The sequence below is a fragment of the Drosophila obscura genome, unplaced genomic scaffold (genome assembly GCF_018151105.1).
Source record: "Drosophila obscura isolate BZ-5 IFL unplaced genomic scaffold, ASM1815110v1 contig_186, whole genome shotgun sequence".
Taxonomy (NCBI): Eukaryota; Metazoa; Arthropoda; class Insecta; order Diptera; family Drosophilidae; genus Drosophila; species Drosophila obscura.
This window is the reverse complement of record NW_024542774.1, coordinates 502,513-529,455: the sequence shown is the minus strand read 5'-3', so window position 1 is coordinate 529,455 and position 26,943 is coordinate 502,513. Positions and strand designations below refer to the sequence as shown.

General features: G+C 43.6%; 1 protein-coding gene across 1 annotated transcript in view; it reads left to right on the top strand.

Moving 5' to 3' along the window:
* The window catches only part of LOC111080568 (nephrin), a 62,903-nt gene extending 43,495 nt beyond the window's left edge, over positions 1-19,408 (top strand). The window contains 5 exon segments of the mRNA XM_041593280.1: positions 4,481-4,635; positions 5,669-5,780; positions 10,407-10,591; positions 16,545-16,982; positions 16,984-19,408. Of these exon segments, the coding sequence (XP_041449214.1) occupies positions 4,481-4,635; positions 5,669-5,780; positions 10,407-10,591; positions 16,545-16,982; positions 16,984-17,235 (1,142 nt within the window). The 3' untranslated portion in view covers positions 17,236-19,408.
* Positions 19,409-26,943: the final 7,535 nt, after the last annotated feature.

Here is a 26,943-nt window from a genome sequence, read left to right as displayed (position 1 = left end):
CCTACACTGAACGAAATGAGAGTTTCGCAAATGAGAAATATGTAAGCTCGAAAAACGATTAATCTAAATGTTGAAAAATATATAAGACTAGACTTTTGCCACAGTGTCGCAGTGAGCGGTGCTGGGGGAAAAGGGTAATAAATTACATCAGCTGAAAAAAAAAAAAAATCAAATCGTCTGCTGCGCAGAGTGTTAGAAGATATTTGGATAAAAAGTGCACAATGGGAGAGGCTCGTCACCCTGAATATACATACATACGTACATATGTATGTATGTGCTTAAAAATCCCCCTGGTACAATTTCTGCCCGATGCAACCTTGTAGCCTGATCAAACTGAAGAGCACTCGAATTTGCTCTAAGCTTTCGTGTGGTGTGGTATTATCTTAGTGAAAAAACTCACTTTCTTTTAGAGTTTTTGGGCTGCGCCAAAAAGGTAGCAAACCCCCAATGGGGGGCAAGGTCCATTCAGTGGAGTGTGTTGTCGGGTTGAGTGGCGCAAAAATAAAATTGCAAACAACTCGATCTGTGGAATGGAGTTTCCGTGAGAGTGTGCGACACTTTTACGACTTGGCGAGTCGAAACTTTTATGCCAACGTAGCGCGTTGCTCTTAGCGATAAGGCGGCAAACCGCCCGCCCACCCACTACCAACTTTGAAACTCTATTCAATCCGATGGACCTCCATCGCAGGCAGCCCCAAAGTCCAGCACTGTAAAGCACTTGACTTTGACACTCTTTAAACAATTGACAGTGGATGGGGAATGGAAGTGAGTTTGGGTTCTGGGGCGTGCGTAAGAGAAAGAGAGTGGGAGAGGGAGAGGGAGAGCGAGCTGTGACATCGAATCTGAAGAGATAAGCGCTCGGCTCGAGAGCAGAACACCTACGGCGAGGAGCCAACCGCCTGCCTGCCTGCCCATTCAGAGAGGGAAATCATAAATTTCTGAAGAGCGAAGACAAAAGCAAGAAATAACTCAGCTTGATTGCAATGCACTCTCCTCAATGGCATTCAAATGACCGAATGAAAAACCAGCACAAATAATAGAAGTTTCTGAGAGGAGAGGCAGGCTGGCTAGCTGCCTAGCTGGCTGGCTGCTGCTTCCAAGGACGAAGCTCGGATTAAAAGAAAAGACCTTCAAAGCAGACGTTTTCCCTGCCACTGACGGTGGCGTCATTAGCGACCACAGGATCTCTCCCTCTAAGCTGTGGCTCAACCCCACACATACAACAATATACATACATATGTACGTATGCATGTATATACATACATATGTAAAAATATTAAAAAGGAGAGCGCAAAAAGCAAATAAAATCCGCTGTCCCATGGCCACTTGCTCCAAACACTCTGACATGGAGTTCTGGATTGCCAGCACAAGTGCAAAATATGTTTGTATGTAATCTCTCCCTCGCGCTCTCTCTCTCTCTCTCTCTCTCTGTTTCACTATGCGGGGGAGTGTAGCAGCGGGCAGTGTGGCCAGACGTACACTGCATGCGGATGTTGATGCGGATGCGGATTATTTGGCACATCTGTGCGCGGCGGGGTGTGTGTCAATGTGTGGGTCCGTGTGTCCTTAAAATACCCTACCCGAAAGCATCTGCAGAGGTTTATCAGAACAAAGGAATTAACCTAACCGGCTACAGCGGTTGCTATGCGGGGGGGGACTCTTTGTATGCCAATCGTTTGACAGATAAAAGAATTTTGCTAGCAAATAATACAAGTCACTGCCGCCACTGCCACCAACAAATTGAGCAACTCTGCACTATGTGCGGTATTCAACTGGTCGTAAGGCTGCATTTTTCATGAGTTCTATCCACACATGGAGCTTAGCAAATTATTCGGGCAATGAATACATTCATATGTTGTAGGTTTTCTCTCCATCTCACTCTCACTTTCTCTTTTTGGGGCCAAGGTAAGCGGTTTTTCTTTTTAATTGCTTTAATTGATTAAAGCCATGTCTATTAGTTTACCCCGCTTTAGCCGTCCGTTAAGGGAATCATCAACCCGTTTTGCCATCAGAAATAACATAAAAACAAGTGAGATAAAAATAAAAAAAACACACACAGACAAATGTGGGGTTTCATCGTATTGAGTGAGTGTGAATGTTTAATGTGTGTGTATGTGAATTTTTATGTGGGATATCTCATGAATTTACACACTACTAAATCCAAATTCTGCAGCAGTTTAGTGCCGCACACAGACGTTGCATTCGAAGCACTTAAATGCATTTGCTATTTTTAATTACATATTTGATTACATATTTATGTATGTACCCTTGGAGAGGCTGGAATATCATACTACAAATAATAAACTCAGAAGAACCGAGAGCAAGAGTGAGAGGCAGCCGCCGAACCAAAGCCAAAGCAATAAGGCAAAATAATTATGGTTCAAAGTAAAAATGAAACCCTGAAAAATGATCGTTTAAAATCGACATATACATGTGTATCAATATAACATATAATATATGTTATGTACATATGTATGGTATACCATTAGAGGGGCTTCATTTTGCCATATAGAATGCATCTGATTCGGCCGTATCACATTATATCTTGTGGCTTCAATAGTAAAAAAAAAATTTGCAAATTTTTGCACATATTAATATATATTATTAATAAATACTAAAAGCAAGCAAAGGATTTGGCATGCCGCCGAATGTTTTCCTGAGGCGGTGCGTATAGATTTCCCTTTTGTTATACATTTCAATAAATGTAAATACATGCATACATAAATACATACATATGTTTAATAATTTAAAATTCAATGCGGGCAAATGTTATTAAAATCATAAAAAATGCATTCGAAAGCGGCCAACAAACAATCCAAAGTAAATGTGAAAATTGAAAATATGTATATACATACATATATGTATGTACATATGTATGCAGGATAAAATATCATGGGAATTGGTAAAACTGTAAAACAACTGAACGGTTATGGTTGCACAGGGGAAAACAAAGCAAAACGAATTCCATTTTCAATCTGTTAAATATTTATTACAAGTACACTCGACTCGTACGAGTCTGTACCAGTATTTATCGTGCCACATACTCGAACATACTATGCATACGAGTGAGTTCGTTTCACGTGCAGTCGAAATGCCTTTTGTTTGATGGTGCCCCCCAAATTAACGAAATACCTAAAGCAATTCTGCATCTGATGGGGCTAATAGTGCCCGCATGTCACGTAAACGTAGAGAACGTGGACCCCACTGCCCCCAAATCACCCCCACACACAGGAGAATGTATTATTAAGAAACCGTTTGGGCCATAATCATTGCCTGGAATGGCCAGGACAACGAGGACGACAACGACAACGATGATGGCGATAGGCGGCAGAGTTAGTGTCCATTTACCTATTGGCAACACAGCGCCCCCATTCTTGGGGGGCATGAAGCAACGGTAGGAAGGAAGGGGCACACGTGTCCAATGGCTTTCTTTTTTCTCTTTTTCTTGTTTTTGCTGACTCCGGGAATCGTTGTATATATTTTTTGTATGGGAATGTCAGTGGGAAAAAAATCGAAAAACAGCAACAACAACAGCAGCAACAACAACAACAGGCAAACAACAATGGCAATTTCCAACTGAAAATTGTTTATAATATTTACTATAACATATGAATTTCTTACATCTCTCCCTCTCTCTTTTATATGCACTGGAACACTCAAATGGAATTGAACACCATCTGTGGCACACATACACACACACACACATACACACAACACTGTGGCAAACACTTGTTAATTATGGGGCAAATGATGCCATAAATGATTTAATTGGATTTTTAACTCATTTTTTCATGGAAATTGCCGCCTGGATTGTCCTCATTACGACGTTATATTTTTCGCCCATACGCACTTGCTCCTTTTCATACCTTTCCTTTCTCTGTCTTTCACTCTCTCTCTCACTCTCACGCTCTCTTATTGAACTGCAACGAAATGCACAACCATCGACGAATGAACGAATGCTGCCGTAACAAATGTGAATAATTTAAAACAATACCATTGCCCCCTGTCCCCTGTCCCCTGTCCCACCCTGTCAACAATTCCTCGTCGACTGGCAACTTCCATTAACCACCCCCTATAACCCCCCCCTTAATCTACTCTCCTTCGTTTGGCTGCCTCTGGGTAAATGGCATTCTTGGCTATTTGCATTTGATTTGCATTGCCTGAAACCAACATACAATTGGCCCAATGCCACCTCAACATGCCATCACCTTCCAATTGGACTCTGGAACTCTGCCTGGGCATCTGTCTCTGTGGCATGTGGCACTGTGGCACTGTGGCACTGTCTGTGTCTCTGGCCGGTTGCGCCTTTCCGCCTTTACTGTTGTTACCTCCCCCCAATGCTCCAATCATCAATTTTCGGAATGTCACTGCCAATTACACCTTTTCAATATTTGTGCACTGCCGCCGCGTTTCAACGTGCAACTTTTTTCTGCACGTTTTTTTGTGCCCTTTTGTTGTTGCTTTTGGTTGCTGCTGGCAGTGTCGGAAACTACAAATCAACCAGGAAAAACGGCAACCATCGAGATGTACGCGCCCAGTTCGTATAATGACACCGTCACCGGCGAGACGCTGTCCAGCGTTTCGGAGAAGAGCGAATCCTATTCGAATGAGGGCGGCAGCCAGCCGGAATATATTGTGAGTATATCCAGAGTCCTCGCGAACTATTTTTTAGTTCCACTTTTTGTCGAGTGGCATGAATATGCAATTTGTGAATGGAACACAAAAAAAAAAAAGCGAAAAGGGGGGAAAAGCAGAGTAGACTAAACGAAAAAATGTCTGGCAATTTTAGGCAGCTGCCCAATGGATGTCCTGCTAAGGCAGGAGCGTACCTTGAAAGGGGTTCACGAAGTGCCCACTTGGAGTAGGTTGTACGCCCCTGGCTTTTAAGCTATTACCAATGCTTGAGATGGAAAACTTCAAGCATCCAACGGCAGGAAGTGGCAAGCCAAGCAAGAGAGAGAGGCGGAAACGGAAGCGGCATGGGGCATGCCTCGAACGTCGTCGCTAAGACGTCGTGATTAATTACGCGACAGTTGATGATGATGATGATGATGATAATGATGAGCCCCACCCCCCCGCAAGAGTGGACCAACTCTGATACTAAGACTGAGACTAAGGATGAGAATGGGAGCCGCCTCTTGGCTGCTGCAAACAAATCGTTTCAAATTATTAAAATCATTTATTATCGCCCGTAATCTTGCAGCGGCTGGCAAACCGCAGCCGCAGCAAACTGCCTCCAAAAACCAGGGGGCAAAAGCTAAGCCAAAGAGCTGGAGGAGGGGGTCTGGGGACCTGATTCGGCGCCTGAAATGTATGTAAAGTGCGTAAACTGCGACCGCGTCGTGTTATAAATCAGACAGAAACCGTCCGAATGCGCCATTCCGATCTGTGAGTGTCCTCCGCTATTCGTCCTTGCTGCTGCCTGTTCCGCCTGTCCCGCTGTGTGTCGCCGCTGTCATTGTGGCTGTCAATTACGCGCCAACGACTTTCAACGCCTTTTTTTTTGCCACACACAGAAAGTAAATGGCAAAAGGCAAAATGTGAAGTAATTACGGGCCATTTACTCAAAACGAGGAATGGGATAATAAATATAGTATAAATATACATACACATATATCCTCATATAACTATCATACTCTTCTCTCTGCCTCTCTCTCTCTCTGTTTAGGATGAGGCACGCAAAAAGGCAGCATCAACATATCTGGTCGAAGGTGCGGATATGCCACCGCCCAGATATCAAAAGGATGGCACACTGCCAGTATTATATCCGAATAATATTGGTAAGTCAATGAAACCAACATTTTTTGGCTCTCTTCACTAAAATAAGACAGGCGAGGAAAAAAGAAGTACGCTTTAGATAATTAACTTTACAGAAAAACAAAGTTCGAGCGAGTTTGCCACGAGAGCTGTCGGCACGTCAGTGAAGAGACCCTGACCCCTGAATCCCTGACCCTCTACTCATTCCAGAGCCCTCCTCCATACACCATACACCCTTTTGGCCAGAGTTGCACTCGTTTCGGCTTGATTTTTATGCCATGATTGCAGCGCAATCAAAGCAAATGTAAGAGAGCAAAAAAAAAAACCGAAAACGGAGCATGGTAATGCCGAAAACTCAGATGCTCTTTGCATATGGGATATACAGTAGTCAAATACCAATGAAAATTAACAGCAATCAAGAGGTTTACTTAGTAAAAAAAAAACGGAAATTAAGTTAAGTTTACTGGGCATAACCTCAAATATGAGAAAGAAACCAAAACAAAAAAAAGAATGTTAGAGATACATATTATTTTAGTCAGTGTGTAGTACTTTTGGAAAGGGCATCCAACTGAAACGGAAATCGCAAAAGTAAAAAGAGATTGAAATACGAAAAAAAAAAAAAAAAATTAGAGAAAAAATACAGATAAATAAAGCGAAACCGAAACAGGACCCAAAAAAGGATCGAAAATTGGGCAGAGAGAAATTGTGAAGAAGTGTGTGTGTGGGGGGGTGGGGGCATGAAGAAAATTCAATTGCAGCACAGCATCTCCATCTTAATTGTAATTGAGCAGCAAACTTTTTGTCAGAGTCTTGATTTTCAATTGATGCATCTACCGAGCCTCTGCCCTCTGAGTTGGTGTGTGTGTGTGTGTGTCTCTGCCACATGCCTCCAAGGCAGCTGCTACAAAATCACGTTCATGTCTGCGCTAATTTAAGGCACAACATACACATCTTCCAAGGTTTCGGATATTTAAGAAAGAAAAGCTCAAATGGAAATGGAAGAATAATAACCAAAGAGCCATCAGACAGACAGACAGAGAGACACCTTTCCATCAAAAAAAGATCCCTCGGTTTTATTCTATAAAATCAATTGGAAGCCAGAGAAAAAGCAGCAAAAAACAGTACGGGGAACAACAACAGTGTGCAGAGAGGGGATAGGGTAGACAGGGGACAGCAGCAGAGAGCAGGGGGCAGAGTGGGGAAAGTAAGACAAAGAGCAGACATATCCGCGGGTGCCAAAGTAGAAGTAAGAATTGAATGCATTTGAAATGCAAAAGCGTAGAAATAATAAAAATACATTAGCTGCACAAAACTTATTCCCAATAGGGAATACCATACCCTAAGGCAGCCGGAGGGTACGTGGCATACAAAACACAATTACCTTATGTCAACGAAATGGAAATTTATTTATTTTTTTTTTGGTCAAAGAAAGGAACTGAAAGAGAAAGAGATTCTCAGCGAACAGTCGCTAGGAAATTCCAGGAAATAGATAACCGAAGAGCTTCCTTACCTTTCCCCTAAAAAGAAAAGTTTCTGAGGCGACATGCATAATTATGTATGTATGTATGTGTATGTGTGTGTGTGGGTGTATGTGCGTATGTCATGTTCTTTCTTCTCGCAAAAAAAAAACAAACAACGAAGGAACAGAACAGAACAGTAAAGGAAACACGCCAAGGGAGAACAAAGGGAGACGCACGCACAAAAAACGAAAGCAAAATAGAGCAAGAGAGAGAGAGTGAGAGAAGAGAGAGCAAACCTCTTTTAACCATTTGGATGCCCTAATTTTTTACGATGCAAAAACAAATTGGTTAAAAATGAATCAAATATATGGGTTTCAAATAATTAATAAAGGAAATAAAATGGAAATGATTTCAATCAGATTTTGTTGCAAACTGTAATTTCCACGAATTAAATATACAAAAATCTATAGAAATTACATTTTGTGGTAGCAAAAACCGTAATACCCTTTGCGAGGGTATAAACCACAGCCAAAACAAAACAGAAATGAAAGAAAGAAGCATAAAAAGCACCCAAAAAAGCAGATAGGCAGAGCGAGGACGAGAGAGAGAGTTAGGAAGATAAAAAGGGAGATGAGGAAGAGGAGGAGGACGAGAATAGAGAGGGAAGTGCAAAAGAATCCCCCCACGTGGCACAAAAAATTAAAATGCTTGCCGGAAGCTGAATCTCAAACAAGAGAGCGCCCAAGGCTGTTGTTTCAAGCGTGCAGATTGGTGGGTGTGGGTGTGGTGGCGGCTGGCGGCTGGCCGTAGTAGGAGTAGCAGCAGCAGCAAGAGAAGCTGCCGCCCATGGGCATGCACATAAGCTTAAGGGGGCGTGCCGGCCGAACAGTGGTGGGATGGGGCGGCAAGCGGAAATTGTTTTTGTTAGTTGGCGTCAAATTTTTTTTATCTCTCGGCTTTTTTTATATTTTTGTTTGGAATATTTTTGTGAATATAAATTTTGGGAAACCGCTGTAGCTGCTGCCACCCCCTGCTGGAGGGGCATACACAGCTCCTCATCCCTTGCCTCAGCAACCGACAGTTGCAATTGCATTTACCCAAAAAATTAAAAAAATAAAAATAAAGAGAAAATGAAAACTGGAAAACTGGAAAACCAAGGCAACTTGCACCGCTCTTTTAATGAGATACTTTTCCACGCGTTGCCTTGTTAATGAGCGGCATGAACGTGCCGTCAGTTGTGGTGGGTAAGGGAAGGGAGTGGGGTGGGTGGGCTGGTGTGCTGGGCGAGGCAACAAGTCAACTAAATCTCTGAGTCAGTCATGACCTTGAGTAAGTGCAAGCACCGCACACCCCTCCATTTCGCTGTGGGGGAACACTCTTTGGAGTGTTTTGTTTTGCTGTTTGCCACAAATGTTATTAATAAAAAATGTATGGAAAGAATGAGATGTGGGCGGGGGGGAGCCCCAGTACCCCAAATGCCAGCACCACCAGCTCGCATCTCATCCTGACCCACGCAACAATTATCCATCCAACAAAAGCTCAAATCTTGGGGGAAAAAGGCAAAGATCCATTGCTCTTTCGTTTGTTTGGCGCTGATCGAAAAATCAATAATTCATGGCTCACACACACACACTCAGGCACGCATACACATATGCAAGAAAAGTAAACAGGCCACAAGATGAACATGGCCCAAAAGAAGCTTAGGGTTCTCCTACCTTCTCTTCCTTCCTTCGATTTGTCACCGCCGCTGCCGTGACTCGAACTTTTGCAACGAAATTATTGTTGCCTACTTTTGCGGGCAGCCTCAACAACAGGAAATTTGGCTCCCTAGCTACAGGAACTTACCCTCCTCTACCCCGCCCTCTCTCACTCTCTCTCTCTCTCTCTCTCTCTGCCAGATGGAGTGGCTTGGAGTCGTGTCTTGTCCTATTTTGTGGAAAATTACAATCAAATTTGTTACGTTTGCGGGTTTTACGCCTATCCGTATGACAGCATCTCACTTGCGGTGGCAGCAGCATCTACTTCGTGATGTGGCTACAACAAGCTCCTGGCGGAACGATGTGTTATGTCGCATGGCAACGTGGGAATATGAGTGTGTTTGTGTGTGTGTGTGTGTGTGTGTGTGTCATAGCAATTTGTCACGCCCCAAAAAAAGGTGGAGGAGCAAGCAGGCAGGCAGCAACAGCAACAGCAGCAGCAGCAGTCATGGCCAGTCGAAAGACTCCATTGACATTTGCATATTTATTGGGAAGGCTTATCAGGCACAACCACATAGTACTTGTAGCACACCCACGTCGCCCATCGTATCCATTGCAATTAATGGCCTTCGCTTTCAGTTTCTTTCCAAACGTTTGCACATGAAATCAGGCAGAACCAAGGCAGCAGCAAAGTGTTGCATCTATTTATGTGTACTCGTACCTACACTGCAGTACCAAACTGTGATGTGTGGGCATTTAGGTTTATTGTGTGGCAAATTAAACGAAAGCTATGGAATTTTAAATTGAATGGTTAAGACTGCTTTTACCTAAAACTATTAATCGGAAGGGAAATAAGTCAAAATTTAATGTACAAATAAAAAAAAACTTTTCAATCTTTTAATTTAGATTGCCCAATAATTGCAAAAACAAATCTATTAAATCTATTAATCAAAAGGAAAATAGGTAAAAAAAAAAATAAAAAGAAAAATTAAATTTTAACAGGGTTTTTCCCATCTAGGAACATTTTCTTTTTTCACTCAGTGTAGATATTTACGATTACGAGTGAGTGCGTGCACCACCAACACTGAATATGGTGCATCTTCTGGCATATCTTCTACACGATATGGCAATACATAAAATCTGTCAGTGGCAGTTTAAAAAATCGAAATTCAATTGCCTCTTGCACCATTCTCGGTCGACAGAGAGAGAGAGAGTCGAGTCCGTGCACCGCTTATGGCCGCAATCAAAGCTTAAGCACTCTGGCCAACAAAAAATATGTGGGATGGGAAATATGAAAAAAATAAAACATAAAATAATATGCAACAGAACCTCTCCAGCCCGGTAGTGGGTTTAAAAAGTCCACTGAACAAAAATACAAATTTAAAAAAAAACTGACTGAAATGAATTTTAACATTTTTGTTTTAAACCATAGTATATTAACGGGAAATCCCACTGTCTCGTATTTTATTGATGTATATATTTCTGTTTCCAGTTAATGCCTGCACTTTGCCACATCCGAGGCACAACAATGGGAATGCCACTGCCATCCATATGAGCCGCGATGATCAGATGCTAATCAGCAAGGGCATTTATATACCGTCCCCATCGCCAGCGCCGCCGCCAGATGGCTCCTACTACAACATGAACAGCGACAGATATTTGTCCTATCCGCCAATGGTGAGTGCCAGAACCAATTACTCCCTGCACTACTTTATACAGAGATCAATGAACCGCCAATGGGTGCCCGAAGGGGGTTAAGGGGTTGTGGGGGAGAATTTGGCTAAGACCCAAGCTTAACCAAACAGCTGCTGCTACTGCCGCTGCAGTGGCAGTGCCATCAGTCGGGTAAAACTTAATTGCCCGCATCTGCAGTTACCTTCTTTGATCCGTGGCCATCCGCCCCGACCCAACCCCAACCCAACCCACCCGTGGATTATTTCGCTCAATTAACCAAAGTTTTATAGAGGAAGACTTGGCATTTTGCATGCTGCCATGCAAGGACATGCCAACCCATGCGAGAGGAGTTGGTCCATAAATACATGTATATGCTTTCGATCAGGGAGGGTGGGGCAATGCGAAGCGGTGCATAGAGTGTGGCAGAGAGATGTAGAGAGAGAGAGAGACATCTGCCACAGCATATCCCTGCTGTGGCATTTAACGCGCTTCGACTTTTATAATCCCCACGCTTCAGCTTCTCTGCAACAGCAACAAGAGCAAAAGCAACAGCAGCAGCAGCAGCAACAGTCTATAGACAAATGACAAACTTAAAAGCATTATAAGTAAGCTCCTCCAACTGGAGCTCAGCTACAGCCGTTGGTTGCATGCCCCTCCGCCCCATTCCCCTTTCACAACCAAAAGGCAAACATTATTTCCTCAAGATAATTTAATATCGCGCATACGCAGCGTATGGCAGCAGCAGCAGCCAAAGCAAACCATTGAATGCCTTTTAAAATAGAAAAAAAAAAACCGGAATGTCAGCAAACAACATTCAAAGGGACACCGGACTACGCCCACATACACACACACACCCACACACACGCATACACATTGGATACCTTCCTTGGCTCCTTCTGTCGCATTGCAAGCCAATATAAATTCCACAAAATTTCATAATAAACATGGGAAAATCAATTTTAAGAATTTATGTATCGCCTTTTACGTTATTTCCCCACTGAGATTTCCACTTTCCGCATCTTCTGTTGGTGGCATGATGATGACTTCTGGCACTAAAGGGGTGCAAATGCGACAGCATAAGACGACACTCGATATGGGTGGTGGTTGACAGTCAGCCGCCGCCGCTGCCACTGTCCTGTCCTGTCCTGCGATGGTCGCTTCCATTTATGTGTCATATCAACTGTGGCTCTGGCGCTGGCGCTCAATAATTGTATAAATTAGATGAAGGAGCAGCACGACGGGGGAAGGGGGAGACCTAACTGCAGATGTCCGATGGCAGATGGCAGCAGTGCCATGACACATGCGGGACGGACACACACACACACACACACACACCTGCACACGCTTTAACTTGGCTAATACAATAATATTTATGCTTTAGCTGTCGACCATATTTATGGGCCTCATACGATTTGTTAACTTCATTCAATTGTGTCCCAGTTTCAATTTCAATTCCCATTCCCATGTCAGGGAATCTTCCCCACTGCCGCATCCTGCACAGATCCTGCCCAGTTAAATGATGTGGCAAAAAGTGTCCAGTGGCTACCCATGGGACATGGGGGGACATGAGACTCTAAACCTTTTGTTTGCGGTTTTTAGTCAACGAGGGAGAAAAATTCAATTTCAGTTTAGTTTGGTCAACAATGCCACTCCACTATATGTATATACATATAAATATACGATATATAATATATATATATATATATATCTGTGTGGGCCACTTCAGCATTGCTGGGAAGGTCCTTCCGCTTTCTGTGTGCAGCTTGTGGGCCTTTGCCACATAAGAAATGCTTTTGTGTGGAAGCCAAATTGAATTATTTGATAAACATCATTAGAAAAAATTACAAAATATACCAGAGAAAGAGAAAGAGAGAGAGAGAGAGCAGCGCGGTTGGCCAAAAACATTTGGCCTAGAACTAAATTACTTTTCGAAGAGCAGCTGTCTCTTTGATTCTCTTCGGCTCCCTGGCGAATGGGCCAGTAAATGAATAACGACAATTTATAACAGTAAATCAAATTAAATTTCAATTGAAAAACTTGACAAAACAGACACACACACACACAGAGTGCAGAGGGGAAAAACAAAAGGAAAAACCCGCGCCGCAAATGGCAATGTAACAAAAGTTTTAGGAATCGTTTGCCACAAGGCAGAAGGGGGAGGCAGGCAGGCAGACAGGCAGCTGGGGCTCATCCATTGGGATGCTGCAATCGAATTATTCGTATCAATCGTATCAATTGATTGGTAGCCTCCTTTCGACGCGAAGTTTCCATTTATGACAGCCAAATGAATGAATTAGGAATGAGAAGTCCCAAACGAAGTGAGTCCTTAATTAACTGTCGAAGGATGTGGCCACTGACAGATATTGCATCAAAACTGAAACATTCAGAATTCAATAATTGATAAAGTTTGGCAAATACTCGGGCAAACAATCGATGGGCAACTCGATCGCTAAACATCTCCAAGGAGTAAATACTAATTACACCTCGATACGATTTAACTTTGTCTCCATTTGGGTTCCACCATGCCGTACAGCAACTGGGTGTCAGAGGTCACCCGAAACTAAACTTAAATTTGAAACAAGCTGTGGCCACACCCCCCGCCACTGCCACAGCCACCCATATCCTTTTGTGTGGGAGGGGCCGGAGGGAGTATTGTGTGTCTTGTAACTATTTAAGCGGCAATTTGTATTTTATTGCCAACTTTAGACTCGAACTGAGAGAACTCCTCCTTTACATTTTTTACACTCCCCCGCCCCCCCTCCCACCACCACATTATCTCGAAAATGCTTGGCTTTCATTTAGCTGGTTTCATCGTTGATAAGTTAAATGCTGCCACTGCCTGCAGACGCACGCCGTCAGGGTCCCAATGTGAATGTGGACTTCAGCTGTTGGCAGTTGTACGTGCACTCAACTCACATGGAGCAGCCGCTGGAGGGGCAAGCAGCAAAGGCACCAGCAAAGAGAGCAGAAGAAGGCAGATCCCTGCAGGGATAGGGCCCGAGTCCGGGTCTGGGTCCGGGTCCTGACTTTCACTGGACAACTTAACTACGGTTCACTTTGTTAAGTTGAGTTTTGCACAGTTTTAAATTCAATTAGTTTTTGCGTGCCGTACCCCTCTCCCTCCTCCTTCAGCCAGACAGCAGAGCACAGCCCCCATTGTCAGACATTCTGTGGACTGTGGATCTGGAATCTGGGAAATGTCAGCAACAGCAGAGGCAGCAGCCGAAGCAGCAGCAACAGCAGTTTCAACGAACCATCTGACATTCGTCAGATACTTTACGCATTCGAGATACCAAAGTGTTTTGGTTTTTTTTTTGCTTTTGTGCTTTTTTATTTCTGTTTTAAAATTCATGGAAGAACGGATGAGTGGCACAGCTGATGTGACGATTAAATAAATAAGGGGATACCACATCTCACACCCACACCCACACCCATTCTAGGGACCATAATTTAATTTCCCAAAGCAACGACCAAAGCCCGCTCCCTTACCGCTTCCGCTCCCCGTTCTGTAGCTGTATCTGTGAATATTTTCTTCATAGACTTTGGCGCCGCTCGAGTTTAGTGGCTTAATGCGGAAAGTTTTGTGCGCTCTTTTTATGGTGGGCGGGGGGTGCTTCGCTTCGCTTGTGCTCGAGTGTGTCGAGTGCCCCCCCAATGCCAATTGGTTATTCTATTTACACAAAATGAACTTCTCGCCAGAGCCACAATACACGCCGTACCAACACCAACAATAGCAACAGCAAATAATGAGGCACGGACACGGACCACACCCCAGAGCCAGGCAGACCTGGGAGCCTCGGAAGTTACTCCAAAAAAAAAACATGGAGAATTAGCAAACGCGGCATACAAAAGCCTTTAAGTGGCCCCAAAAAGTTTTTGGGGAGGGTACAGCAAAACCCCTTTTACAGTTTGCCCTGTCTGTGCCCCCTATCCTATCACTAAACTACCCACAGGACAACAAAAACAACAACAACAAACCCATCTTCAACTTCAGCAGCGGCTCAAAGTTTTCGTTAAAGACAATTTAACTTTGTAAACTGATACAAAGTGTCCGCTGGTGGGTCCGTGTGTATCCCTGCACCATGTTAATCAGTGCTGGGGATGGCGGCTCTAATGTGTTGTTCAGAGTGCGGCACCACTGCTCCCTTCCCCTAGCTTAATCCCTGGCTGGATGGATGGTGGCTGGATGGATGGTGGCTGGGCGGCGGCTTCCGTTCTTCAACGGATACCAAACAATTGAAGGTGCCGCAGCACTGTGTGTTCGATTCACTTTGCTCTTCTTAATATTCCAATTAGGTGCACAAGTTGAGAGTTTTGCAACTGGAAGCTAGAAACTTGAAAGTTGCTACGTGGAGGAAAAGTTCTTTGCACTGCTGCTGCTATTCGGTCAGAGTCCGAGGCTGACTGGCTGGCTGTCAGACTGGGCTGGTCTGGTCTGGGCTTGGCTGGGCTGGAAGGTGGCTGACAAAATGACAAAGTGTCATGTCAATTGAACTAGAAATCCACTTGTAGACAGTTCGTTTCTATCTGCTTCATGGTTATGCTCCACCTTGGCTCCTTGCCTCCCTCCACCACCCACCAACAAACCAGCCAACAAGCAACAGTAATGATATTTGTACTCTCTCGTACTCGCACTCGTAGTTTTTCTTTTTAAAAAGTTTCTCAGCAAGTTATGTTTTTCATATTTCTGGTGTTGGGATGAAATTATGACATCGTTAGAGTCAATCATTGCCTGAATTCACAGACTTTTGACTCATACAAAAGAAGAAGGAAAAAAAAAACAAACAAGTGGGAGCAGAAACTATTCAAAGGATACTATAACGATAGATTTCGCAGTTTTATACCCTATACCCTGCTACCCTTTAACAAAAAAAAATGTACACGCGTAAAAAATAACAACAAGAACGGACATGTCTAAACATGTCCAATTCGTGATTCATAATGCAAAGGCAAAGTCCCGTTTGGCAATAAGAATTGCCTTGCGCAAGAGTTTTGTATTTGATGACGTTGTTGTTGTGGCTGAGAACAAGATAATTTCTGCGAGAGCAAATAGAATGAGAGAAGGAATTAATTGCGGAGAGTGTGCATTGCTTGCTCGCACACGAACAGACACGATCGAGCGTAAGAGAGCGAGAGAGCACTGGCGTGCAGAAACAAAACAAACAATGCAATAATCGAAGCGGAGCGGCCTGCACTGCTTGACCCTGTTTGATCCATGATTTAAAAGTAGACACAGTTCCCATCTTATTTTCATAATTTTGATGACAAACACAAAATCAATTAACAATGGAAGAGCGTTTTTTGTTTTGTTTTGCATATTTGTTTGATTCAACGAGGAAATAACTATTGAATATTGTTTGAATAATTTATGCAAAGACCCAAAAAATAGCAGAGTGTAGAACACAATTATAATGATAATAGTTATATGAAAAAATCTGAGATATGCAATTGATTTCAATTGATTAATTATTAGCAGCATTAACACATTAGTAATAAATGTTGGTATGCAAATGCTTTAATTTTTATACATTTTTCCACTCTGGGGAATACATAAATTGTACGAGTATGTTTTGTTTTGTTTTGTTGTTTTTCGATATATGTACATGTGTATTAGTGTGTATTTTTTCGATGGGGTAGCCATCCCGCCCGAATATTGCAATGTATTTGTGTTTCTACTTAGCCGCGATAACTCTTCTTGTTTGCGCTTTTCATTGTTTCATATCTCGGGCGACAGTTTAATGGGAAAACTTTTGCCCTCTCACTCTCACTATCGCTCTTTCTCTCTCCCTCTCTCCACTCTTTATGCGAGCCGTTGAGCCAACAAAAAAAAGAGAGAGATAGACAGCTTTCGGATGAGTTCAGGATGCGTTCTAAGACTTAGTCACACCCCCACCCTTGCCTAATGCTCCCTAGCTAATGCTCTGCTCTGCTTTCTTTTCTTTTCCTTTTTTTTTAGGAATACCCAGCAGCCCTGGACTTCACCGCCGCCCCACCCATGTCCATGGCCCATATGCAGCCCATTACAGTGACGTCACAGGCGGCGGCGCTGCTGGCCAGCAATGGCGGAGCGACGCTTATTGGTAACGGAACGGCTGGAGGATCGGGCACACTGAGACGCGGCATATTGCGCGGAATACCCCAGCCGGATGTCACCCACCACACGACAGCAGTCAGCGGCAGTCCCATGCAGATGCTGCACGACCTGCATCCTGTCAATCTGAGCGCCACCACCCTCACCACGAGCACAATGCTCAATGGCAGCATGACGACAGCTGCGGCCACGAGCACGCTGCCCCGCCAACCCCACGGCATCCTTAAGGATCCCAACCGCAGCAAGCACCACCAGCAGCAGCAGCAGCAGCTCCAACAACAGCACCAGCTCCAGCACCAGCACTCAGCAGCAGCTTCTCAACGCCAGCCTAGTGGGCGTGGGTGTGCCCGTTTCCGCGCCCATGGGCAGCCTGCAGATACTCAATCTGCCAGCGCAGGGCGGTGGTATGGGCAGCAACCTACTGATGACCACCAGCGCCAACTACGACCCCACGGGAGCGGGCATGAGCAGCTTCAATGGCGGAGCAGCTATGTCCGCCGCGTCCGCCAGTGGCATCCCAGTGGCCTATACAGATGCGGACGGGCATCTCGTATAGCTGTAGGCTGAGGCTGGTGCCACAATTGCCACCAGCAGCAGCTGCAGCAGCAACAGCAACGGCCCTGAATCCCGGTACTAGTGCCCCTGATTGGAGTTGCGCGGGGCACAGCACGCAGCTATGAAGTTAACCTATCGTCAACCTACCTAACATATACAACAAATATATATATCTAAGCGATGTAGTCTAGGAGCTTTCTCTTCTGTGCGGTGGCATCCAGTGTCCCAATCCATCTCGGTGTCTACGGGTTCCCAGGTTGGTTTGCAGGCGGCAGGCGGCAGGCGGCAGCGGTTATCCAGCGGACAGTCACTAACGTTCCTTCCATTACCTTATTCAAATCAGCCAACGAATTAGTTTATGTAAATTTTATCCAACATTTTTGTTACTCTCTTTTTTTTCTTCGTTAAATCCCCAGCGCAGAGACCCCCTGCCCCTACCCCCGCCCACTCCAATGGTTGGGTGTTTATTTAGATAAGAAAAGCGGCGGCAGCAGGCAGCAGGCAGAATGGGGGGTGGGAGATTGGGGAGTGAGCATAATTTTGCAGAGAGTTTTACTAATTAGCCGGCAGCAGGAATAACAAAAACGTTCAACAGAGGCGCAATGGCAATGGCAGTGGGAAAGGCACCACCAAGCCACCACCAGGGTGTGCAGAAAGCAAGTGAAAATAATTTGAAATTTTCTTTAGTGGAACGCGAAACGGTCCAAAGCCGTTTGACAGCTCCCTGGGGCGTGCTCGGGGCTCAAGTCGACTGGGCACGTGATTGCCCTGGACGGCGCAACCAGCAGCAGGAGCATGGTCGCATGGTCGCCCAAAGTCGAAGGTTGACAGCCGCTAGAAGTTGCTCCCCAGCTTCTAGAAAATATTGACAGGCCACTCCCCCCTCGCTCATTGTGGCGACAGAAAAAAGCAGGACTCTTGACTAGACAGACACCCTAGAAATGAGATTCACAGAGTTACAATAGCCACAGGAATTAATTATGCGCCATTCACATCCATTCACCCGAATTCCAAGGAAAAAAAGTTAAATCTTCGGAAACCATCTACCGAAATATTAAATATATATTTATCAACTTTGATATTTAATTATTCTCATTGCATTGCTGTGTTTAAACCAATATTCCCCTATTGATTCAATTGCAATAATTGTGGGAGTAAGTAGGAGCCTTGAAATTCATTATTCAGACTCTTCTGCAAACACATTCATGGCAAAAGATAATTACATACATACCAGATATACCAGATACCCCACCCCCCGCAGATGGTAAGGCACTCTGCCACGCCCCACAGTCACATCACACAGAAGCATATCCTTCAGAAGGCATTCATCGAGTACCAGGTCGGAGTGGAGTGGAACTTTTGCCGCACATAAACAGTTTTCATTTGCCACTCGTCGCAGTTCAGCGAGCGTGACATGGTTCCCCATCTTTGGATGTGGGGTGGGTAGGGGAAACTAGAATTAGAACTGAGAATCGGAATGGGAATGGGAATGGGAGCATCCCTCCCATTAGATGTGGCATTGAAGACAATCTGAGAATTTCTAGGACCCTTGTTGAAGCCTTGTTGAGGCGAAAAACATAAAACACAGTCGCTCCGTGGCATTCACTTCTTGAATGCCAGTGGCTTTGGCTTTAGCTTTGGCTTTGACTTTCTAGCTCTCAAGATCTCCAAGCATCGGGCATAGTTGCTCCAGCTCCAATTCCAGTTCCAGCTCCTTGAAACAGATAGAAAGAAAGAGAGAGAGAGAGAGGGAGAGCGAGTGTGTGTGTGTGGATTTTAATATTCATTTAGTTGTAATTACTGGAGATACTCGTATGGAGGGACTTGAATTGAATGCAGCAGCTCCTCCGCAGCTATGTCTGCTGTGGATTATCACAAATGAATAACTGCTCTGCTCTGCTATGCTCTGATTTTTGGGGAATTTCAAGATGATGGTGGCAAGGAGTGGAAAAGGAAACCCAAGGAAAACTCGCTTGACTGTGTAATTAAAAGTGAAATTATCTTTGAAATTAACGCATAGACAAAGGCAAAATGAAAACCTCCCGCAAAAGACAAAGACAACGGCAAAGGAGGATATCCTCCAAAGTGGCTGAAGAAAAATGAAAAAAAAAAATCCAACCAGCAAAAGAAATGAAGAGAAATGCGCGAAATGCAGAAAATGGAATTAAGAATTAAAATGAAAATGAAAATGAAGCCACTATTGTATGCGTCTGTGTGTGTAATCTGTGTATCTGTGTGTATATGCAACACGCCCACACATTGTACGTACGTATCACATCCTTTTCTGCTGAGGATTTCCGCTATTGAATAATTGTGATTGCACTTGCCACAGATAAAAGTTAAATGAGCAGGAAAATTCGAGGCATTATAATGCTGTGGGTGGAAGGATGGATGGAAGGGAGGGCAGATCATAGCCTGCTGTTGAATGCCCATATGCCCCATAAATATTAATTCAATTTTTGAGAAAAACAACGAATATGGGAATGGAATCGGGAACGCTGCCGCCAGCCAAAGACAGACACAGGGATACACACTGGTAGGATACAAATGGGATATTAGCCCACTCTCTATAACTTATAGATACGTGTATTGTATAGCTTATTACCCATCTCTTAGTGCGGCCAAAATTGCATTAACAATTAGCATTTACTCGTGTGTGAAATGTGTAGAATATAGATAAATATAAGTAGCTAAGAAACGCAGTAAAAAAAACCCGAATTCAATGTCAGAACTACTCATCCAATCAGCAAGCCAAAAATATACAAAAAAAAATATATATAAATAAATTAAACACTTTTCCAATTGTAACATACTATTAGCGATAACAAGCGATGAACGATTACCTATATACGACAATTAACTATAAACGATTAACGATAATGAAAGGATAAATGCAGGTATATCGATACACACACACACACACAGCCACATGCAAAACACAAAAAAAAAACATTGCAGATTGCAATGTCAAATGCAAAAAACGTAGCATAGAATCTCGCGACTCACAACTCTCTCTCTCTCTTAGAATCCCGCTCTCAACCCCGAACCAAAACATTTCGGTGCTTGACAGAACATATAGTACTATATAGATAAATATATATAGCTATAACTGATACCACAGTTCCATTGGCAGCACATACACATTCGTGGATGCCGTTCTCGCTTAAAGGGAAATTTGTGCACCGAATTTGTGTCCGTGGTCCAGTGGAACTGATTGAATAATGCGCTTCTAAGCGATTACACTCAATATTCAATTATTAATTGGATAGTACCGAGTATCTTGTAAAAGTATCTTTATATCTTACCATTATTAACGCCCCAGTGCGCCCGAATCTTGTATGTCTTCCCCGCACATGCTTCTGAAGGAGAGTAACTCTGGCGATTGTGTTTTGTGTTTGGTTTGTCATTGTTTTTGATCTGAATACGTATTTATATTTATAGTTCATATTAGTTTAGGATTTACCATTTAACGAAATAAGACTTATTGTAGATAATTATTATGTTGAAAACAATTAACGAATTATCCAAGTTGTTCGATTTGTACGTTTTTGCCAAAGAGATATATTTGTTAAACAAAGAAAAAAAAAAAAAAAATAAAAACAATGTGCTGCTTAATTGTTTCCCTCTGTCTCTCTCTCTCACTCTCTATTTAAATAAATAAATTTTCAATTGTTGTATGTATGTATGTATGATTAAGCTTAAGTTACACCCATCTATGTATTGTAGCCCCAATCTATCATTTGAGAGTAAAATTCAAACAGAAGACACACAAGACTTGAAATACCAGAATCTAGATTAAAGATTTAAGATGAAACATTAATGTTAAATGTTAATTCAAACCTAAGCTTAAAGTGTAACAGGGCAATGGAATGGAATGTGAGTGTTTGTTTATTAAATTGTACTTAGTCTGTATTGTATGTATGTTTAAACTCTGAGATTAACTATAGACAAAGGCTAGAGCATTGTACAGTAGCCGCCAGGGGAAAACAATAATTAAATAAAGCATAAGATCTATAAGGAATAACACACACACACACACACACACACACACACACACACACACACACACACACACCACAACAAAATGCATAGTTTATAGACGCAATCGCCATCTCTGATAAATTGTATAAAAAACGTAAAAAAAAAAACGAAGAAAAGCAACAAAAAAAACTCTCGAAGGAACGAAATACCGAAAAAATATGGAATGTAATGCATATGAAACCTATTTGCATTTTTAAAACGAGATCTGTTAATAATTGAATAAAAATATAAAAAACGAAAAATGAATACCAAAATCATTCAAAGTGCTTTTCCTTTTCAGTGGCTCAGTGTTCAGTTCAGGAGGCTTCCTTATTCCTGAGATCCTGTGGCAAAAAAGGCTGAACCGATTAAGGGGCGACAAAAGACAATTTAATGGCAAAACTTTCCATTGACAGGCAGGACTCCTCCAATAAAGGAAAGCACTTCTCCACACCACTATCCGTCTTGCTATCCGGCCGGTGTGGTAGAGAAACAGAAGAATAAAAAAATGACAACAAAAACAACAAAATTGAATTCCTTGCAAAACTTACGAGCTGGCATTAATTTTAACAGCATCTCAGCACGTTGGGCAGGACGCGTTCTGCCTTATGCCTCCTTCAAATTACGTATACGCCCCATTGCACGGACATGTGGGTGCGTGGCGCATGAAGTGCCACCGGATGGGGCGGGCCATTATTCTCTCCTGACTGACTTTATGACGCTCATTCGATGGGCTTCACAAATAGCAGCTCGTTTTTCATTTAAATGGAAGTTAATTAGTTCCGCCAAACAAAAAAAACAAACAAAAAACAAAAACAATGGAAATGTACGCCGGCCGGAAAAGAGGGCGTGGCCGAAAGTATTCTTTTGCTGCAATTGATTGATTTATTCCCTTTCGACATCCACTTGCCCGGCTTCCTATTCTGCCTGCGACTTTTACGGAAACTTTAGCTTCCATTGCCACCTCCACTTCAGTTTCCACTTCCAGTGCTGCTCCTCGCAAATTGTTGCCGCAAATTGATTCAACAAACGGGCAAGCAAGCGAAGCCTGGCCGTGATGGGCCTTCGATTAATATGTGGGATGGGGCGGCGGGCCGGGCAAGTAAGTACGAATAAAACCTGCAGGACACCAAAGTTTTTTGGCAGCTCGAAAAGCAGTTGCCGCGTGGCATGTGGCATACAATAATACTCTGCCACCAGAGACAGCAAGCCTAAGTATTTTTATCAAAAGAGTTTAAGATAGTGTGGCTGCACAAAAGCTGTCTGCTATGAAAATATAATTTCTTTCTTTCTCGGTGCAATTCCTAAAGCTGAAAAGCTGTGAAACTTTACAAGCTGTTTGCCATGAAACTCCTAATGCTATTTAATAGGAAACTCTTCAAGCCGTGTGCTATGAAACTTCTAAGGCTTTTTGTTTTGTATAAGTAATATTTTTTCTAATGAAATATAATAAATTTATAAATATTAACTAAATATTTAATATTTTACATTCCCAGTGCATTTCAAGGGTATACAAATGCAACTATCATTCAATTGGTTCTGTTTTTCTTTTAGTTTTCTTTGTAAATGCAGGTGACAAAAGTGGCCGCCCCTCCTTCCTTGCCTTACCTTACCTGGGGGACGAGACTGTTCTTTCCAGATGGCAGCGATGGCCGTCAAAAGGAACAAACCTCAATGGCGACAGCGTGGAAATGCACGTCACAAGTACTCGAACAGTTCATCTGGCCGAGTAAATGGAAAAGTTTTGTTTGCTAAACTTTTGGGAGGCAGAAAAAGAGTGGGAAAGAGAGAGGGAGAGCGAGAGAGAGCGAGAGCGAGAGACGGAATACGAAGAGGAAGGTGTAAGCGCGGAGGTTAGTCCAGAGTCCGTAGTTCGCAGAGTCACTAAGGAAACAAAGACGACCGAAAAGTTTTTTTTTGTCGGTGGCATAATCATTGTCATGGCTATTGACGCAAGGATTGTCAAATTATCAGGGAAGCAACTTGGACGCGGTTGGGACCCGTGTGCGACGACGACGACCTGACAAACCACTGTAAAATTCCATCATTAAATTTAATATTCCGCTGTGTGCCCCTGTGTCTGGACCGCAGCACTGGTCCTGGGGCCCGGGGCCTAGGGGCCTGACGTAAGCAGCAATTATGCCTCTGGCGGAATAGTCAGCTGACAATCAAAGAAGCCGCACCATAAACAAGCCGGAGAGCTGAGGTCGAAGCCGCAGCCATTACGGCGCTCTGACTCCATAGAAACCGCAAATCGCAACCGGGGGGGGCCCCATTGCTGTGAACCACGCCCCCCACCATCGTAATGAATTGTGGCGAACCCGAAAAGCCAAAATGCCCAAACACACTTAGAGGGATACACAGCGATGCAGATACAGATGGAAATGATGGAAGGCAGTTTTGCATACGAGTATATCTTCCCGTTTCCGGTTGCCTGCACAATTCTTTGGATCATCCCCTTGCCAAGGATCACGCACGCAGTTGCAGCAACATCCTTTTTGTTGCGGCTTCAATGCACCAGAAAGCAGCGATTTCTGCTCATCCTTATTGTTTTTCATAAAACCCATTTCGAGGCGGTGCAAGCTTATCGTTGCAGTGCAGAGCAACAGCAGCAGCAGCAGCAGAAATAGCAGCCTCACACTTGGCTAATTTGGGGCCTAGCCTCGCCTCCATCTGCCTCCGCCAGTGACTCAAGTGCATGGCCTGGAAGGAATTGCAATGAAATTCGCAATAATTCAAATTACGCATCCAGCGCATGGAACGGATAGCCAAAGCCCTAATCCCACTCCCTTTGCCCGACCCCCAACTAGATAGAAACAAGTAAGAAAGCTAGAACTAATCGATTTTCCGACTATGGGATACGCAGAGGGCTTGGGGATCATCCTCCAATCGCAGTAGGTTATGTCTCAGCCAAAGCTGACCATCTACATCCTTAAAATCATAAATTCTGGAAGATTCTGCGGTTCCATATGTAGATCCAAAGATGATAAAATCATTTGCTAGTTCTATTCTTGTCAATAATATGTGGGCACCCTTGATGCAAGCGGAAACGCTTCCTTCTGCCGTGTGTACGTGTGTTCTCTATGAGTAGTACCCCATTCGTATGAATCGCATCTCAAGTTGTTACAGCTGAACGCATCGCTGTCAAGCCAAAAAGACACTCGAAAAACAAATGAATTTGGCCACAAAAATATGATTTCATTCATTAAAAGCTGACAAGTTCAAGTTGAATGAGTGTACACATACACATACATACATATACTAGCCACAAATGCACGGGATATAGATAGTCCACATATGATTTATTTTTAAACACGCCTATTACAGCATCATCATCATCAGAGACTCGACGTCTTGGCAGTCGTTCAACAACGAACAGTCGGTGTGAGGGGCGGGGGGGGTCCGAGACAAACGACAGCGATGCGCTGACAATTATACAAGAAAAAACTGAAAAAACCTTTTAAAAATTTGTTTTTATTTTGTTTTCTCGGTGTGCAGAAGGTGGCGACTCGTCGTTGGCATTTCCTCGAGCCGCCAACAGCTGATTGCTGGCCCCAAAGGCAGTGAAGAGAGACGACTGCAGCAGAAAGACCGGGGAGCAATTGGAGCGAAATAAAGAGTGTACGTGCGAGTGGAGTGTGTGTGTGTGTGCACAGCAGGCAAACAAGCAACAAGCGATGAGGCGAACGAAAATCAGGGCCAAAACGGCAAAGCCGGCGAGAAACTGCTTCGGGACAAATCTCGCCGCACAGTGGGGAAAAACATAAAATTTCAAAGAACAACATAGGGCATATAAGATTTTATTGTTGTCTATAAACAATAAGGTTAATCTCTCTACCCGATTAGCTAAGCAGCACAGCAGCTAACGTGCGCGTAATTGCAATAATAATACTCGTATTTTTTTATGATATTATGTAGTAGGTACGGCATCCTATTTATACACAATTTTAATTCACGTGCCACACGAACCACTGTTCCACTATGCCTCCCGACTGCGGAGGCTGGCTGCGTGTTGCGTGCCGCAGTCCGTTTGTTCGTTCGTTCGGTCGTCTTCAACATTTAGCACTCGTAGTCGCCGTCGTTTGGGGCTCGTCGTCAGTCTAAAGAGTAATATCGACACGAAAAGTAAGTTCGCCGTGGTTCTGCTGTCCCCGTACTGGGCCCCCAGCATCGAGTATAGAATCTATATGTGCGTTCTGTGTGGTGCTGTGAAACTGGTGGAAAACGTGGAAAATCCATGCTTTTCTTTCGCCTGGACCGCTGCGCAACCGTTTGCCGCATGCCAGAGCCGGGCTCCAGTGCGGGTGTTCGATTGATTCCAATTGCATAAGATGTGCAATTATCATTGTGCCGTATCAAATAAGTAAAAATATGAAAATTTGAGAAAAATTCTGAAAATTGTTCTAGTTTTGTGCGCTGCCCAGGCCTTTGCGTGTGATATTTTTGGACATGTGTGCGCTCCTCGTCGGCTCTGTGCGCCTTCGGGCGGTGCTCGTGCGGCGGTGAAACCAAAAATAAACACACGACAGCGCTGAACGCCAACAATTCGTGGGGAAATTTCAAATTCTACAAGAAAACTAAAAAATCTTTTCTGAAAAATACAAAAAGAAAAATCGCCCGCTCTACTATAACGAAATCCCAAGTGGCGCGCCGGCGTTGAGACGTGGGTGGTGTGGGAGCCGCCGGTCTGGCAAAATGGCGGCAGCTGGTTTCGGGGCACTGCGTTCACTGCGTTGTCATCCGGACCCTTGGATATTACCAATGGCCACGCAGTGGGGGCGTCCCGTCGCGTATCTCGTATCGTCGCGTTTCCTCGTGCAGACATTATGCCGCCAGTAAAACGAGTGAAAGAAAGTCCTTGGCTGAAGGATACAACAAAACGAATCACGCGAAACCCACGCACAGCCAAGCAATTAATTATATCAATCCGAACCCCCCCAAACCTCATCATCATGTCAGTCGGGTGATTCTATATGTGGATGATTGGCAAACGGCAACATGTTGCACAGCACACATCACGAATATATGTACAAGCCACCTGAACACATTTCGAGCCCGCCATTCCTACAAAGTAACTTTGGCACTTACCCAAAAGAAAAAAAACACTAGATGGAATGTATTTCGATTAGCCACAGATAATATACAATTCACTTGATTTCCGGACACACTTTTCATTCTTTACCGCCCGCAAGTTGTCTATTTTGTATGATTCGCGCACTTTCTTGCGTGTTTTCGCGCGTTTTTCCTTTTAACCAGTGATCGCACTACCGGCTTGTGATGACACAATCGTGTCCTCTGTAGCTATCGATGAGCTTTGAGCTTCTGACTATTGTAGTAGTAATAGCTTAAAAGACAAGTAAATAGTTATTTAGCCAAGAGTTTTGATTTATTTTACATGTTTATCAGCTTATTGTGTATTTAAAAACACTTTTTAGCCAGCGGATCACTATCGATTCCTTATTCGATACGTCTATCGATGCACTGAGCTTAGAATATCGCTCTGTCTGCAGGAGGATTGCGTCGTAGAAAGGAATTGGACAAATTGAACGATCGGCAGTAAAGTGTAGTTTAGATATTGAAAATTTTGCTAAGAGGAACTACATTTTTGTCAAGTGCATTCTATATCGTCACCTACATTTCATACATATTTGTGTCTGCGAAATTCAAGCAAGTGGCGTGACACACACAC